Source organism: Hibiscus syriacus, unplaced genomic scaffold, assembly GCF_006381635.1.
Source record: "Hibiscus syriacus cultivar Baekdansim isolate YM2019G1 unplaced genomic scaffold, ASM638163v2 tig00116994_pilon, whole genome shotgun sequence".
Lineage (NCBI taxonomy): Eukaryota > Viridiplantae > Streptophyta > Magnoliopsida > Malvales > Malvaceae > Hibiscus > Hibiscus syriacus.
In genome coordinates this window covers 189,516-203,541 of record NW_024063510.1, presented here as the reverse complement: position 1 = coordinate 203,541, position 14,026 = coordinate 189,516, and the positions used below count along the sequence as shown (strand labels likewise).

The 14,026-nt window shown below is 34.0% G+C and overlaps 1 protein-coding gene across 3 annotated transcripts; it reads left to right on the top strand.

Moving 5' to 3' along the window:
• Window positions 1-5,584: 5,584 nt before the first annotated feature.
• LOC120193266 (serine/threonine protein phosphatase 2A 55 kDa regulatory subunit B beta isoform-like) lies at window positions 5,585-13,046 on the top strand. Of its 3 annotated transcripts, none has more exons than XM_039195806.1 (14): window positions 5,585-5,970; window positions 7,694-7,797; window positions 7,883-7,981; window positions 8,141-8,260; window positions 8,619-8,822; window positions 9,467-9,558; window positions 10,559-10,677; window positions 10,806-10,929; window positions 11,090-11,213; window positions 11,984-12,052; window positions 12,147-12,238; window positions 12,326-12,403; window positions 12,501-12,568; window positions 12,711-13,046. In XM_039195806.1, the coding sequence occupies exons 1-14, from the start codon at window positions 5,859-5,861 to the stop codon at window positions 12,845-12,847; spliced, it is 1,542 nt and encodes a 513-aa protein (XP_039051737.1). In that variant the 5' UTR covers window positions 5,585-5,858; the 3' UTR covers window positions 12,848-13,046. The 3 variants fall into 3 exon arrangements, 2 of the variants coding, with proteins under 2 accessions (XP_039051737.1, XP_039051736.1); XM_039195805.1 differs by having other exon boundaries at window positions 8,619-8,825; XR_005522852.1 differs by lacking the exon at window positions 12,711-13,046 and having other exon boundaries at window positions 8,619-8,825; window positions 11,943-12,052; window positions 12,501-12,563.
• Window positions 13,047-14,026: the final 980 nt, after the last annotated feature.

Below are 14,026 nucleotides of genomic sequence, written 5' to 3'. Positions count from 1 at the left end.
GTAAAAATTGAATCACTCCTCTCTCTCTTTTACTTTTTCTTTTTTGAAAGTCACAAAAATTGTTGCCGGAAGAAAAATTGAATACCTAGAAGAAATTTTTATTTTTTTAATTCATTCATTTGTTTCGAATGAGAATGGGAGGATCGATCCTTTATATCTTTGTTTTTTGGGTTTTTATTAGGGGTGTGCCAAAAGATCTGGTCTGATTCGATCGATCTGATTCGTTGATCCAGTGATCCGATCTGAAAATTCATATATCTGATCCATTTTTTGATTGTTAAATAATTCGAATCAGATATCCGAAAAAATTTAGATGATCAGATCATATATAAATTGGATAAATTTCAATTTCGGATTATTTGAAAATCTGAAAAAATAGGCTTTTAGATTTTAGATACCCTTTAGCACAATAAATGAGTAACCCACTAACCCATTAAATCTCTAACCCAATAAAAATTAGGATATTTAATTATTTTGTATGTGTGAGTAATTAAATATATATAAATAATATAATAGAAGTATTGAATAAGTTACATTAAATCACAAAACTTAAAATTTAAAATTAATTTTGTCAAATTAAATTTTAAATTCAAATTCGGATATCCGATTCAAAAATTTAGATATTCGACTTTTTTGGATCGGATACATATTACTATTTTAAGTATCTGAAATTTTTAGATATCCGAATTTTTGGATAGAATCAGATCTGATATCCAAATTTGAAATGTAAATTTTTGGAACATATTTAGTTTTTATAACCCATGTTACAATAAATCTAATTTTTCATTTCCTTTTATGTCTTTTATTTGCAATGTAAATTTGATGAAGAGCATTTATTGAGTTTTGTATTGCTGGTTGCTAACGTAGAGAAGCACGAAGGCTGTTGTCTTATGACTACTTTACATGGCCTGCTGATGATGGGAGAAGAGCTTCGATGGAGGCTGAGCTTAAGACCACTGGTCTGATGTGGAGGAGTTGTCGTGAAGGGGACTAGTAGTGCACGCTATGAGCTTGAGGGATCGTGTTATACCCTAAACCCAATTGGGCCTAAAGTGCCACATTGGGCTACCGAGGTAACCTCTGATTTCCAAAATCTATTCGTTTTCTTTTCAAATATGTTGAATGGCATCATAAATAAACATAAAATAATTGTTATAAAACATTTTATAAAATCATACTTCCGTGACACATAATTTAAAACCATAATAATACAAACTCTTATTTAATAAACTGAATAAATGAGTAAGTTTCTATGAATACATATGGCCACTAAGCTACGGTACAATACTTTAAAGGAGATGCTGGAAGTCCTGCTGCGATGGTGGTCCACGAACTGCTCAAGCTACTCACATGCCAACGGAAAACATCCAAAGGTTGAGCTTACAAAGCCTATCAGTATAATCATTAATCTTGAGCAACATTAAGAAGTTCATAAACACAAGCATGTTGAAGACATGATTCTAAGTAGTAAGTACATACATAATCTAGTTTAAGTGTTACCTACTTGAGGCTTAGTTGTTCTATCACTGAAGCAAGGGTCTCATGCTTCCCTAAATCCTCTGCTAAGGGCTTAGCCATGAGTACACCTCTAAAGGGTCTCTAAACCTACTGACTGTATTTGATACACATTATCTAAATGTGATATTGATGTTCCTGTACATCATCTGAATGTAACATTAACTCTGCTATCCATTATCTGAATGCAATATTGACTCTGTTATACATTATCTGAATGAAATATTGACTCTAGTGTGTATTATCTGAATGCAATGCTAATACTACTATGTAACACACAAGCTGAGGTAGGCATCATGGTGCAGCTGAGGGGTTGTATCTCAGAGCTCACACACCCCTCTAGCCTACCAAAGATACCCTTGGGTGCCTGGGGTGAGATCCGAAACTGCATCGAAAATGTAAACCTTACCCCGGTGAGATTCGGAGCTGCATCAGAAACGTACACCATGCCAACATACTCCATCAAGTCTTGGGGCATCTACGCCCAGCTGGCATCTTAAGTGCCTTGGCACTGACTGGTATATACTTGAACATTCTAACAAACAATATAATAGCTCTACTACTAAAGTAACTCTGGTACCCTGGCTGTTTCTCGAGTGTCACACAAAGGCTAGTTTTATGATATTTATCTCTTTAGTTATTATAAGTTATTTATGTTGATATGATTGTTTGCTACTTAAGGGCATTTTAGTTATTCTCTAACTCTAGAAAAGTCTATGCGCGTTTCGTGACTTCATGGTGACTATTGTGTTTGTTGATTACTGGCTAGCTTGATATCTAACTCGGGTCCATTTCTGGTAGTGATACTCTATTCGTTATACTACGTTTTCCCTCAATTCACCCTTGAATTAAAGAGATAATTGTACATCCCACACTCTCAGTCGTTCTTGCGGTAAATGACTCTACTATTTCATAATATGATTATTCAGTCATATTGCTTACCGATATTCCCTGTACAATGATCCTCCATCCATAGAAGCCCACTACGTGCTAAACTGAAGATACTTGGATGCATTATGTCTGCTATGATTACTCTGGTTGTAACCCACTCCCACGAGTGTATCTGGCCTCTTTGGCCATTTATGTCCCTCATGGACTAAGTTTTATCTTTACAGACCATCCCTATCTCTTACAAAACTTAATCGGGTAGAATCTGATCATCCGAGATGGGTAGTATAGGTAGTCTACTTGTAATATCGATACTCTCTGCCTAAAATCCCTAATTTTCCCCTAATTCCCCTAGTATTGATACTGTTCATCCCAGTATTGATACTCAAACCCTGAAATAGTTAGTTTAGGCTTGGAAAAACACCTAAATTTACTATAAAGACCATAGTTTGATTCTAAATCATGTATTAATGTTGTGAGTAGTTATTTAGGGTCTTAATGTGTCAAAAACATATGCTTTACAACAAATTCGTCATCTATGGCATGAATTAAAAAGTTTATTAAAAAGGATTAGAAATACACTACCTTAATATTTAAATTTATTAAATTTTAACACTCTAAAGGATTAGAAATACACTATCTTAATATTTTAATCCCATAAATGAGGTTCCTTGTTTAGCCACACCCTCTCTTTTAAGACTTGGATGCAAACCCATCACTTTTTCTAGCAACCAAAGAACCCAAAACCTTGATTCATTAAAAAGACGATGCTAGAGGAATTATGGATGCATTTGAAGAATGAAAATAGGCTCAAGATCTTACCTTTGCTATGGAATTTGTATAGGAAAATGGGAGAAGGAAATGAAGAGGAAATATGAGAAACGGAGAAAATATAGAGATGAAAGGTATAAAAGCCTTCATCTTTTAAAATGGAAAAATTGCACTATAGGTCTTCTATAATCTTTCCATAATTCATAAACCTCCCTTCTATGGCTAATCAGGCCCAATTCCAACCAAATTAAGCCCACTGACTTAATTTATGAAATACACGGGGTTCACAAGCCTTTCGAGTAAATATGAAAATATTAGCCCAGAATTTGGAGTGTTACATACCAGTTGACGTGAAACGTGGAAGGGCAAAATCACCTCGGCTGGAATCTGAAAAGAGTTAGTTGATGATGCGTAACTTAGGGTTGTAACCCTAAATCAAAATTATAATGTTTGGACTCTCGATATTGGGCTTGGGTATTGGGTTTGACTTGAAATGAGTTAATTCAATGTCTAATTGAAGAAAAAAATACACATCGTAACTCAAATGTATTTTGATTTAATTTGACCTATCAACTCGTGAAGCCCACGACTCTTTAGAATCTTAATATTTTAATTTCTTCCATGCTGTTTAAATCAACATAAAAGTGTCCCCGAAATTGTGTGACCCCAAAATAGCTCTTTGATTTCCCCAAAATCGAGTTAAATGATTCGAACAAAATTAGGATATTACAACTGCCCCTCTTTATTCGTTGTTATGAAAACAAGAATGTGACAAAGTAAAAAATGACATAATTTTATCTAGTTGACTTGCAACTCCATTTTCTCAGCACCATCAACTTTTTTTAGCCTTCTATCATTTTATCTCTTTGTCTTTCTATCAACTGGTCCACTCATCGACACCTGAAAATCTTCTTACTTGATTTACCTCAATCCCACAGATGTTGGACTTGTAAAAGACACAATTACCATTACAATTAGCACATTTAAACATTTATTACTTATTATTATTATTATTATTTGTTTTTCATTTTTTATTTTTTTATTTTTTAAAATTAAATGAGAAACTTTAAAAATCAATATCTCATTTTTTTACAAACATCATATAAAAACACCATTCCCGAAGGTTTTATAGATGACCAAAATGACTTATCACCCTAATCGAAAGATTGATAGATGACTCGAAGGATCTAATCATCATGTTCGAAAGACTTACTGATAACCCAAATGATTCACTAACTTTGGAAATTTTTTATTAGATAAGAAACTTTGAAAATCACTTTCTTACTTTTCAAAAATTTCATTTTCTGAAAATAAGAAACTTTGAAAATTGTTTTCTCATTTTTCACAAATATCATATGAAAACACCATGCTCAAAGGTCTTATAGATGACCTAAAATACTTACTAATTTTGGAAATAGTCTACTAGTTAAGAAATTTTGGAAATCACTTTCTTACTTTTCATAAATTTTATTTTCTAAAAATGAGAAACTTTATAAATCACTTTTATCTTTCACAAATATCATATAAAATCATCTTGTCTGAAGGTCTTATAGATGACTCGGAAAACTTATCATCTTGCTCGAAAGGCTCACTGATGACCTGAAGAATTTTATCATTAGGCTCGAAAAATTTACTGATGACCTAGAGGACTTACTAATTTTAGAAATAGTCTACTAGGTAAGAAACTTTGTAAATCAATTACTTTTCAAAAAATTCATTTTCTGAAAATGAAAAACTTTAAAAATCACCTTCTCATTTTTCATAAATATCATGTCCGAAGTTCTTATAGATGACCTGGAGGACTTATTATCTTGTTCGGAAGACTTATAAATGACACAAATAATTTAATTATCAGGTTTGAAAGACTTATTGATGGTCCGAGTCGGATCAAGTCAGATTTGAGTTTTATTTTACAAATTCGAATCGAGTTTAAGTTGGGTGAATTGGCTATAAACTCAAATCAAATTAAATTTTAAAAGAAAACATATATTTTTAGGATTAAATTAGATTGAAAAAATACGTCCTAACTAACCCGTACATCCTATCACCGATTCAATAATTATAAATCTGAAAATGATGGAGAAGAAATAGAGATAAACATCGTATGTTTTTTTTTTTGGTATTTAGTCAAAATCATCTTCCCAATGTGGAAAGAAGTCTTTTACTTCATCGCTTGACTTCTCAACCTCTACACAATCAGACGGTCTCAAACTTCAGCAGAAGATTGCCACTCGCTCTCACTGTCTCCCGGAGTTCCAATTTCGCTACGCCCGTGGTCCTTCAATCAAACGGCGCCGCTTCGCTCAATCTCACAGTCAAAATGGGAATACTCACTGTGCCAGAAGGAAATTGATTGAGATACAATTTCTGAAAAGCCAAATTTCTCCTTAGCACACAGAAAAAAAATAATTTATTCACTTTCTTTTCGGGAAGAGGGCGAACATTTGGGTCTCTTTTGTTACCTGTTGCTTTCAATGGTTGAATTATAGAAATCCAAACAAATCATTCATTTTAATCCCCTTAAGAATTTAGTAATGAAGAAAAGCTAACGCAAGATGCGATCTTTGATTTGATTTTGGGAGTGTGGTTGAATCTAGTCCTTTAGCTTTTCCATTTTCGTAGTTCGTTATTAGATAGCGAGGATTAAAGTCAGAGACAAACCCCCAAAAAAGAAACAGAGAAAAATGCACGGAGGTGATGAGGTGGTCGCAGCTCCTTCACGACCGCCAGAACCGTTGGATTGGAAATTCTCTCAGGTATTTGGTGAAAGAACCGCTGGAGAAGAAGTTCAAGAAGGTAAACTATTATTGTTTTTGGATCCAATTTGTAATATGTTGGTTTTATTGGAACTAGGGCTTGTTTTTGTGTTTTGGATCTATTTGGGATGATGGGTTTTTGAGTAATTGTTGTTTGGGTTAATGGATTGGAAAAATAGGTTGAAGCTTTTTTGTTTACTCTAGGTTTTAGCTTCGCTTTGGTACCATATAATAATAATGCTTTGAATCATTTCTGGATACTTTGTTAGAAAGGAGGTATTGGGAGAGTGAACTTGCTGAAGTTAGTGATGGTGCACGCACAAAGCGTTGTGCCATTTGTTAAGTGTTAATAGCAGTCATGGGAATATGAGTAGTTTCTGTACCAATTTCCTGGGTTAGTGCGTTGCAATTCATTTACAGTATTGAGATTTGAATCGAAATTAGAATCTGGAACTCTGGGTATTGTCACTCTGTTAGGATGGAGATAGACTATGTTTCACGTGTATGCCACTTCAAGTCTTAACTCATGGATGGATGACAACCTTGGTGTGGCTTGGGTTTACTATTTGTATGATAGAGAGGTTAAAGATAGCTTCAATTTACAGATTCCTAGGTTTACTTGGTTTATTTTAGTATGATTGTATGAGTTGGTTATATTATGGTAAACTTCCTAGTAAATGGGACACAAAGAAAGTTATTTAGATTATGAATTGAATAATGTGATATTGTATGGTGTTTGAAAGAAAACATAATTCAGTGATTGGTAGATATTTGATCTTTTAGTTTCTAGTTTAAATTCATACCATTTAGTTCAGTAACTCAATACTGAAACTTGGATTAACAATTTGAGTTCAATCTCTGTAAGTATAACGCGGGCAAATATTGAAGTATGCTACTGAAACAGATGAATAAAGACCTTAGGCTTTCAGAAGCGTTGAAGTGTGCATGGAAATAGTTAAAGTTGGATTCAGTGAGATTTTGATACCTTTCAGTAACATTTCTGTCTATTCTGGTTGAATGGACAGATATGTATTTGTCTTTCTATCTATCTAAAACTTGGATTGACAATTTGAGTTCAATCTCTTAAGTATAACATGGGTAAATGTTGAAATATGCTACTGAAACAGTTGATCAGGCTTTCAGAAACATTGAAGTGTGCATGGCAATAGTTAATGTTGGATTCAGTGAGATATTGATAGCTTTCAGAAACATTTCTGTTGATTCTGGTTGAATGGACAGTTATCTATCATCTATCGATCGATCAACAATAACTGAAGTGTAGCTAAATATTGCAGATTTCTACTTTGAGTTCTTGAAATATAATGAATCAGAGTCTCTGGCCTGGATTTTTTTGGAAAGGAATTATTTTGGACTTTCATATAATCGTAGTGCTTCTTACTAGTTGTGTGGTAGTTCAATTTTCATTCTTCTTGTCTTTCCAAATTAAGCTTGTTATTGCCACAGTTACATTTTTCTTAAGCTTGGCAGAATAATTGTGTGATGCAATGGCAAAGAGAATATGCATTACAATGTTGTGGATTCTTCATGTTAGGCATTACAGAAATAGTTTATATTTATCACATATTAATCCCCTTTTTTCCTCTCAGAGGGAAAGAAGATGTCTAGAAAATAAAAATTATGTGAAGAGAACAGAGACTGAGAGTTGTGATTCATTGATAGAGAGAGATCATTTGTATAATTGTATTTAGCATTGCTCTTATTGGAAGTATATTGTTATTAAGAAAGTATTTTTCCTCCTGCAGTTGATATTATCTCTGCCATTGAATTTGATAAAACTGGGGATCATCTTGCTACTGGTGACCGTGGGGGTCGTGTTGTTCTCTTTGAGAGGACAGACGCAAAGGATGTGGGTTCTGGTACCTTTTCTGATGTTAATTAACCTTAGTGTTTTTCTTGGGTTGCAACTTTAACTTATTTTACTACAATTGTAGCATGGCGTATCAAGAAGAGATCTGGAGATAATGGATTATCCAATTAGTCGGCACCCTGAGTTTCGTTACAAGACGGAGTTCCAAAGCCATGAGCCTGAGGTGCTCTCTTATTACTTTATGATGCAATGATGCATGTGCGCACACACAACCTTAGAACTCGTATTCCACTAGGCTCAAGATTTTTGCTCCATCTTTGTCTGAATATTTTCCCTTTCTCTCTTCAATTTAACCCTCTCATTATTTGTTTGGATAATGCAGTTTGACTATCTCAAGAGCTTGGAAATAGAGGAAAAAATCAATAAAATCAGGTGGTGTCAAACAGCCAATAGTGCCCTTTTTCTCCTTTCCACCAATGATAAAACCATCAAGTTTTGGAAGGTAGGAAGGAAATCTGTGCTGTAACTACTATCTTAACTCTGTCTTGTTCAGGTTGATTGTAGATTGTCCATATTAACACTGTCTGCAATAAGTAGCGGCTGGTAATTTAGGATGCTCATTCATTTATAATTGAATAAATCTGCTACACGACTGCAAAGTTAGTGGTGCATAGATAGACTGATTCCTAGGAAATGCTTAGAAAAGAGTAAAACATGATGATATTTCTCGTTTTATCCTAGCTAATCTTCTGAGCATTGGTATTAAGCACATTGATGATTGATATTATGATCTGTGGATACCTTTGCCCCTTGTCTTCTAACCCACTTGATTATCTGCTGTCTGTATGAGGGTTAAACAGGTACAAGAAAAGAAAGTCAAGAAAATTTCTGACATGAATTTGGATCCATCAAAAGCTGTAGGAAGTGGCAGTGTTGCTAGTTCAAGTAGTTCAAGTAGCCCTAAACCTTGTCTTGTGAATGGAAGCTCCTTCGATGGATCCTATAACAATTTGAGCAATAACTTTTTCCCACCAGGAGGCCTTCCATCGTTGCGTTTACCTGCGGTAGTTGTACTTAAACAATCTTTGTTTTATTCACTGTGATGAAGTTTTAGGCTATTAATATTTATATACAATTGAACCATGTGAGTTTTAATCAATCTCAAGGTTAGGGGGTTGATAGTTTATTTATTTTTAATTTGTAATACTAGTGCAAAGTAGGGTGGTGAACTCTTTTGTTGCACCCATTATTTCCAAGAGCAGTACTTCAAGAAGGTATAGGATTTACTGTCATTGCCAAACTGAATTATGGACAAAGCCCATGATTATTTGTCCCACCTTTTGCTGATGAAGACAAATGATATTCAATATTCAGCTTTTACATTTTTTTTGCATCGTTTCCTATAAATATGGACTTCAAGGTTTTTATGTAATATGCTGTTAGATTTTAGATTCTGTTATTATTTTTATTATCGAGGAATCTACCACTTTCTGCGCCACATATTTTTTTTTTGTATGATGAGGCCTTCATGACTGTAGATCACACAAGTCCTTTGAAGATCACCTGGTTGTTCTTTCTTTTCTTTTCTTTTCCTATTTTTTCTTGCTAGGTAAGAGTGTTAGGATTTTGTTGTCAAATAGTCGGGAACATCTTCTTTTGTTGTCTAAATGTCTTGGCTGCTCAAACCTTTAATCTTCACTATATCTAGGTAACAAGTCAGGAGACCAACCTAGTGGCTAGATGTCGAAGAGTATATGGCCATGCTCATGATTATCACATCAATTCTATTTCAAATAACAGGTAGCTATTTACTTTTGCTTTATTTCAATTTTATGGTGTTCTGGCTTCCTATATCTGGATTATTTGGAAATCAATTGAAGAGGAAGTATGATTTCATTTTCCTTGATAATATTTAGTAGGATCAAGAATCTTAACTTATTCTTCTGTGATGGATGTAAAGTCTTCATCAACCCACACTTCAATACGCTTATAAAAGAGTTTTAGTCTGATAATTGCTTAACCTCTATCGTATTTTTGTTTATATATGTTTTAGTACTTTGCAGTATCATTCTGAGGTATCTCCTGAGAATGTGACGCTAACTTTTATTAGGTTCTTGATTGGAACTGGCGCTGATTGTGTCTTTTGTTGTGTTGAAGGCATATGAATCTCTATTGATAATGATAAAGGATTAATTTTTCAACTAAAGATATAATGAATCTCGATTTCCTCTGATAGTATTCTGTTCTGAACTAATGTTGTGTCCAAGAAAGAAGCTGTCATTCTAAAATGGTCTGTTGGTACACTGTTCATACTTTAGAAATGAAAGACTGGTTCATGGAGAAAACTGGAGAACTTCTAACCATAGAATATTAATGACATGGATGGAGCTTTCCTCAGAAATTATTTGTCTCTGTTTTAGGCCTTGAAGACATCACTTTTGCCTTAGAACTTGGTTAATAGGTTCTATGATCCATTGATCATGTTTTGTCCCATGCAACCCTTGAGGCATTAGATTATTTAGTTCATGGAAAATACCTGAATCTAGAAGTACTAATCTTTTATCATAGAATTATCTAGTACTTGTCTTGAAGTTAAATTGTCTGTACACAATTTTTCTGCAGTACAGTTATTCTTATTCATGTAAATTCTTTGGAAATCCTTACGGCGATATTTAAGCTTTAGGATTGTATGCACTTTGTATTGTATGAAAGCACATCCTGTTGCAGTGTTTTTCTTTCGTATTAGTTTGCAAAGATATACTGATAGTCTGTTACTCTCTGCCTCTCTTGTATTTTCTAGTGATGGGGAAACTTTTATATCAGCTGATGATCTACGTATAAATCTTTGGAACTTGGAAATTAGCAGTCAAAGTTTCAATATTGTTGATGTAAAGCCTGCAGACATGGAGGACCTAACTGGTAAGTAGTCTCTTACATGTTGGTACTTTCATCTGCTCCTTTCACTTATGAAAGTATAATCAACTTCAGTGCTTTTTAATAAATTCACGAAAGCAAGGTTTGAACTATAGTCATGCACATCTTTGCAGAGGTTATAACATCAGCTGAGTTTCACCCTACCCACTGTAATATGCTAGCTTATAGTAGTTCAAAGGGTTCAATTCGCCTCATTGATTTGCGGCAATCAGCTTTGTGCGATTCTCACACCAAATTGTAAGTATAATACCATTGATTGCTTCTTTTGATGAATTTACTCAGGTTTGCGCCAAAAATTTAAGATACTAGGCTATGAATCCAGATATGTGAGGGTTATGTATTTACTATGTGTCTTCAGTATTCTTTCTAAAATATAAGTAATATTCTATGACAACAGGTTTGAAGAACCGGAGGCACCTGGTTCTAGATCATTTTTCACAGAGATAATTGCCTCAATCTCAGATGTTAAATTTTCAAAGGAAGGAAGATATATTCTCAGCCGTGATTACATGACTCTTAAGGTGTTGCTTTGTTGCTTTCTCTTCTTGTTTTGCTTTATTTTCTTGTTTTTGGTATTGACATATAATTACTTTGCATTGCGTTAGCTTCACATTATGGATGTAATTCTTGTTAAGCATGCCACAATGATTTTATGCGACCCCGACTTAATTCTATCACCTTATTAAGACAATGAAAGGATTTGACCGCATTGATGCAATGTCTTATGCTGAAAACATGAAACTGCAATGGTCCTTTTCTGCAAATATCTGCCGGATAAAACATTCTAGTTTTTTAGACATTTAACACAAATGTGATTAAATGGAAACAACAATTTGGCTTGTTGGCATTTTGGCTTGGACTCAGATATGCAAACAATTTTATTTATTCCATAGAGAGCTTATCACGAAGGCATGAAACAGGTGGGGGTTAAGATTAAATGTTATGTTACCTTCTATTCATTGAACATAAATATATTTAATCATCTTAAAGTTGCCGTTGAGCATTCCTTCCCCGTTCACTGTTTGAATCAATCACATGTCATTTTTTTTTACCTTTTTTTAATCTTTGAACATACTTAAATTTGAATCCCTCATAATATGGTTAAATTCATATCAGTGTCTTCTTTTTCTTTTTGTTAAATTTTTTACCTGCATGCATACTTTTAAGCTGTAAGACTTTCGAAGTTGGTTTTAAACTTATGGTGTCCTTGATATCATATACATTTGATATGTCCTTAATGGCCATTTTAGGACTTGCCATCTGACTTGATTACATGTCACGTGGTTGTCAGTTGTGGGACATCAACATGGATTCAGGTCCAGTTGCAACATTCCAGGTTCATGAATATTTACGACCTAAGGTATGATTTCTATGTTCTGAAAAAGATGATGAAATTAACGTATCTGTGTTTTTGCTTTGACAGACCTATTTATTGCATTCTTTGATTGTTTCAGCTGTGTGATTTGTATGAAAATGATTCGATCTTTGACAAATTTGAATGTTGCCTAAGTGGTGATGGATTTCGAGTAGCAACGGGTTCCTATAGGTTTGTTTTCATCCAAAAGCCTGTCTCCTAAACTTTTGTTGTTGTCATTATGTTATTCCATGTAACATAATATATATTTACTCTCAGCAATATATTCCGTGTATTTGGTTGTGCCCCTGGAAGCACCGAGTCGACAACTTTGGAAGCCAGCAAAAATCCAATGAGGTAAAGTTTCACTCCAGGGTAACCTTTCAAAAATAAAGTAAAATTCGATAAATGAAGTACACTCTAAGTAGTTATATACATCCATATGTCTTTCCAGGAGACAAGTTCAGACTCCCACAAGGCCTTCCAGGCCCCTAAGCAGTATAACACGTGTTGTCAGACGAGGTTATGATTTGTTGTTCATTTGTTTCCTTTTCATTATTTTCTTCCTCGGACACCTTCTGGTGCAGAGTACTGTTTAATGATTTTTTGTTCAGTTCTTGATTTGTGCTCTGAAGCTTTCATTGTGCTGAATTTGTCATATCAGGATCAGATACTCCCGGTGTTGATGCGAATGGAAATGCTTTTGATTTCACGACAAAGCTGCTGCACCTAGCATGGCACCCAACTGAAAACTTGATTGCCTGTGCTGCTGCAAACAGCTTATACATGTACTATGCATAAAGATGATCCAAGCAGCAAATTGAAGGCTAAAATGAGTCTCACACTCCAGTGTCTCACAAAATCCGAAGCATGTGGTATAGTCTCAAGATCAAGAAATGGCTGTCACAGATCCATGAGGATGCAAACCTATCACTGTTCACAGATGTGCACAGCTAAATTCTCGTTATCTTGTGTCTTGTCCTCCTCTTCTCTCTATCCCTGGAAAACCCTTCAGCATTTTCGTTATTTTCCACTTTTTTACTTCCTCCTAGAAGATGGAGTGATGTTTTTAGATTTGTGTTGGGTTGAAGTTAGCAGCAAAACGTGATTGTAGCTCTCCTACAAGAAAACTAAAGGATGTTCTATATTTGCCACTTAGGTTTAAGGTAAATGTTGGCGGGAAGGAGCTGTCAAAACTCTTAGTGCAATTTTTTTTATTGATTCTTTTGTCATGTTTGGAACTTCATACTTCAGTTTTAGATAATTGTATCTTTTTCTTCTCAATCAAAGGAGGTAACCTATTGATGGATGCATGTTTTTGCTCTTGTATCGGTGTTTATCGATGCTAATGTGTATATGATATGCGTATCGATATGATTATGGAAACAACGATACTCAGACTACAAATAACATTGCTTTGAATACCATAAACCTCACTTGAAAGATATGGTGAAATGGTTTCTCATCTGCAATCAACCACAAAGTTGAAGAAAGTCTCAATTGTGCATTCCTTGAAATTCAAGTATAAATGTGCATGTATATATGAACCTACTGTAAATATCATCAAATTGAGGATTGAGTTCTATTTCCGTTATGGGTAAAATTCATTAAAAATTGAAAGTGCATATACCCCAAGCATTACTTGTAGGTCAAATTTTGTTGTTTGTCATTGTATTATGTCTATACACTCTAACTTGTTTAATTTTTGAAATTCTATTTTTTAAAATTTTTAAATTTTAGATTATAAAATCAAAGTGATTAAATTAGTGTGTGTAATATCTCAGTACAAATCAGTATGTCAATGTATCAGATATGCAATGATTATAGGAAAAAGGTATTCACTACTTATGTATACTAGAGCATAGAGTAATTATTAGTAGAATTGAATTTGACATATTTAATTGTTTGTTTAAGATTCAAAATACAAAATTTAAAAAGTATATGTATTAAAAATAAATAAATTAGGGTATAATGAACGAA

What these genes read in the sequence shown, in the direction of transcription:
- LOC120193266 (XM_039195805.1), top strand. Translation starts at nt 5,859, where the DNA reads ATGCACGGAGGTGATGAGGTGGTCGCAGCTCCTTCACGACCGCCAGAA. An exon ending in TGCGATTCTCACACCAAATT is followed by an intron (nt 10,930 to 11,089) that starts GTAAGTATAATA and finishes CTATGACAACAG; the next exon opens with GTTTGAAGAACCGGAGGCAC. An exon ending in GTGATTACATGACTCTTAAG is followed by an intron (nt 11,214 to 11,983) that starts GTGTTGCTTTGT and finishes CGTGGTTGTCAG; the next exon opens with TTGTGGGACATCAACATGGA.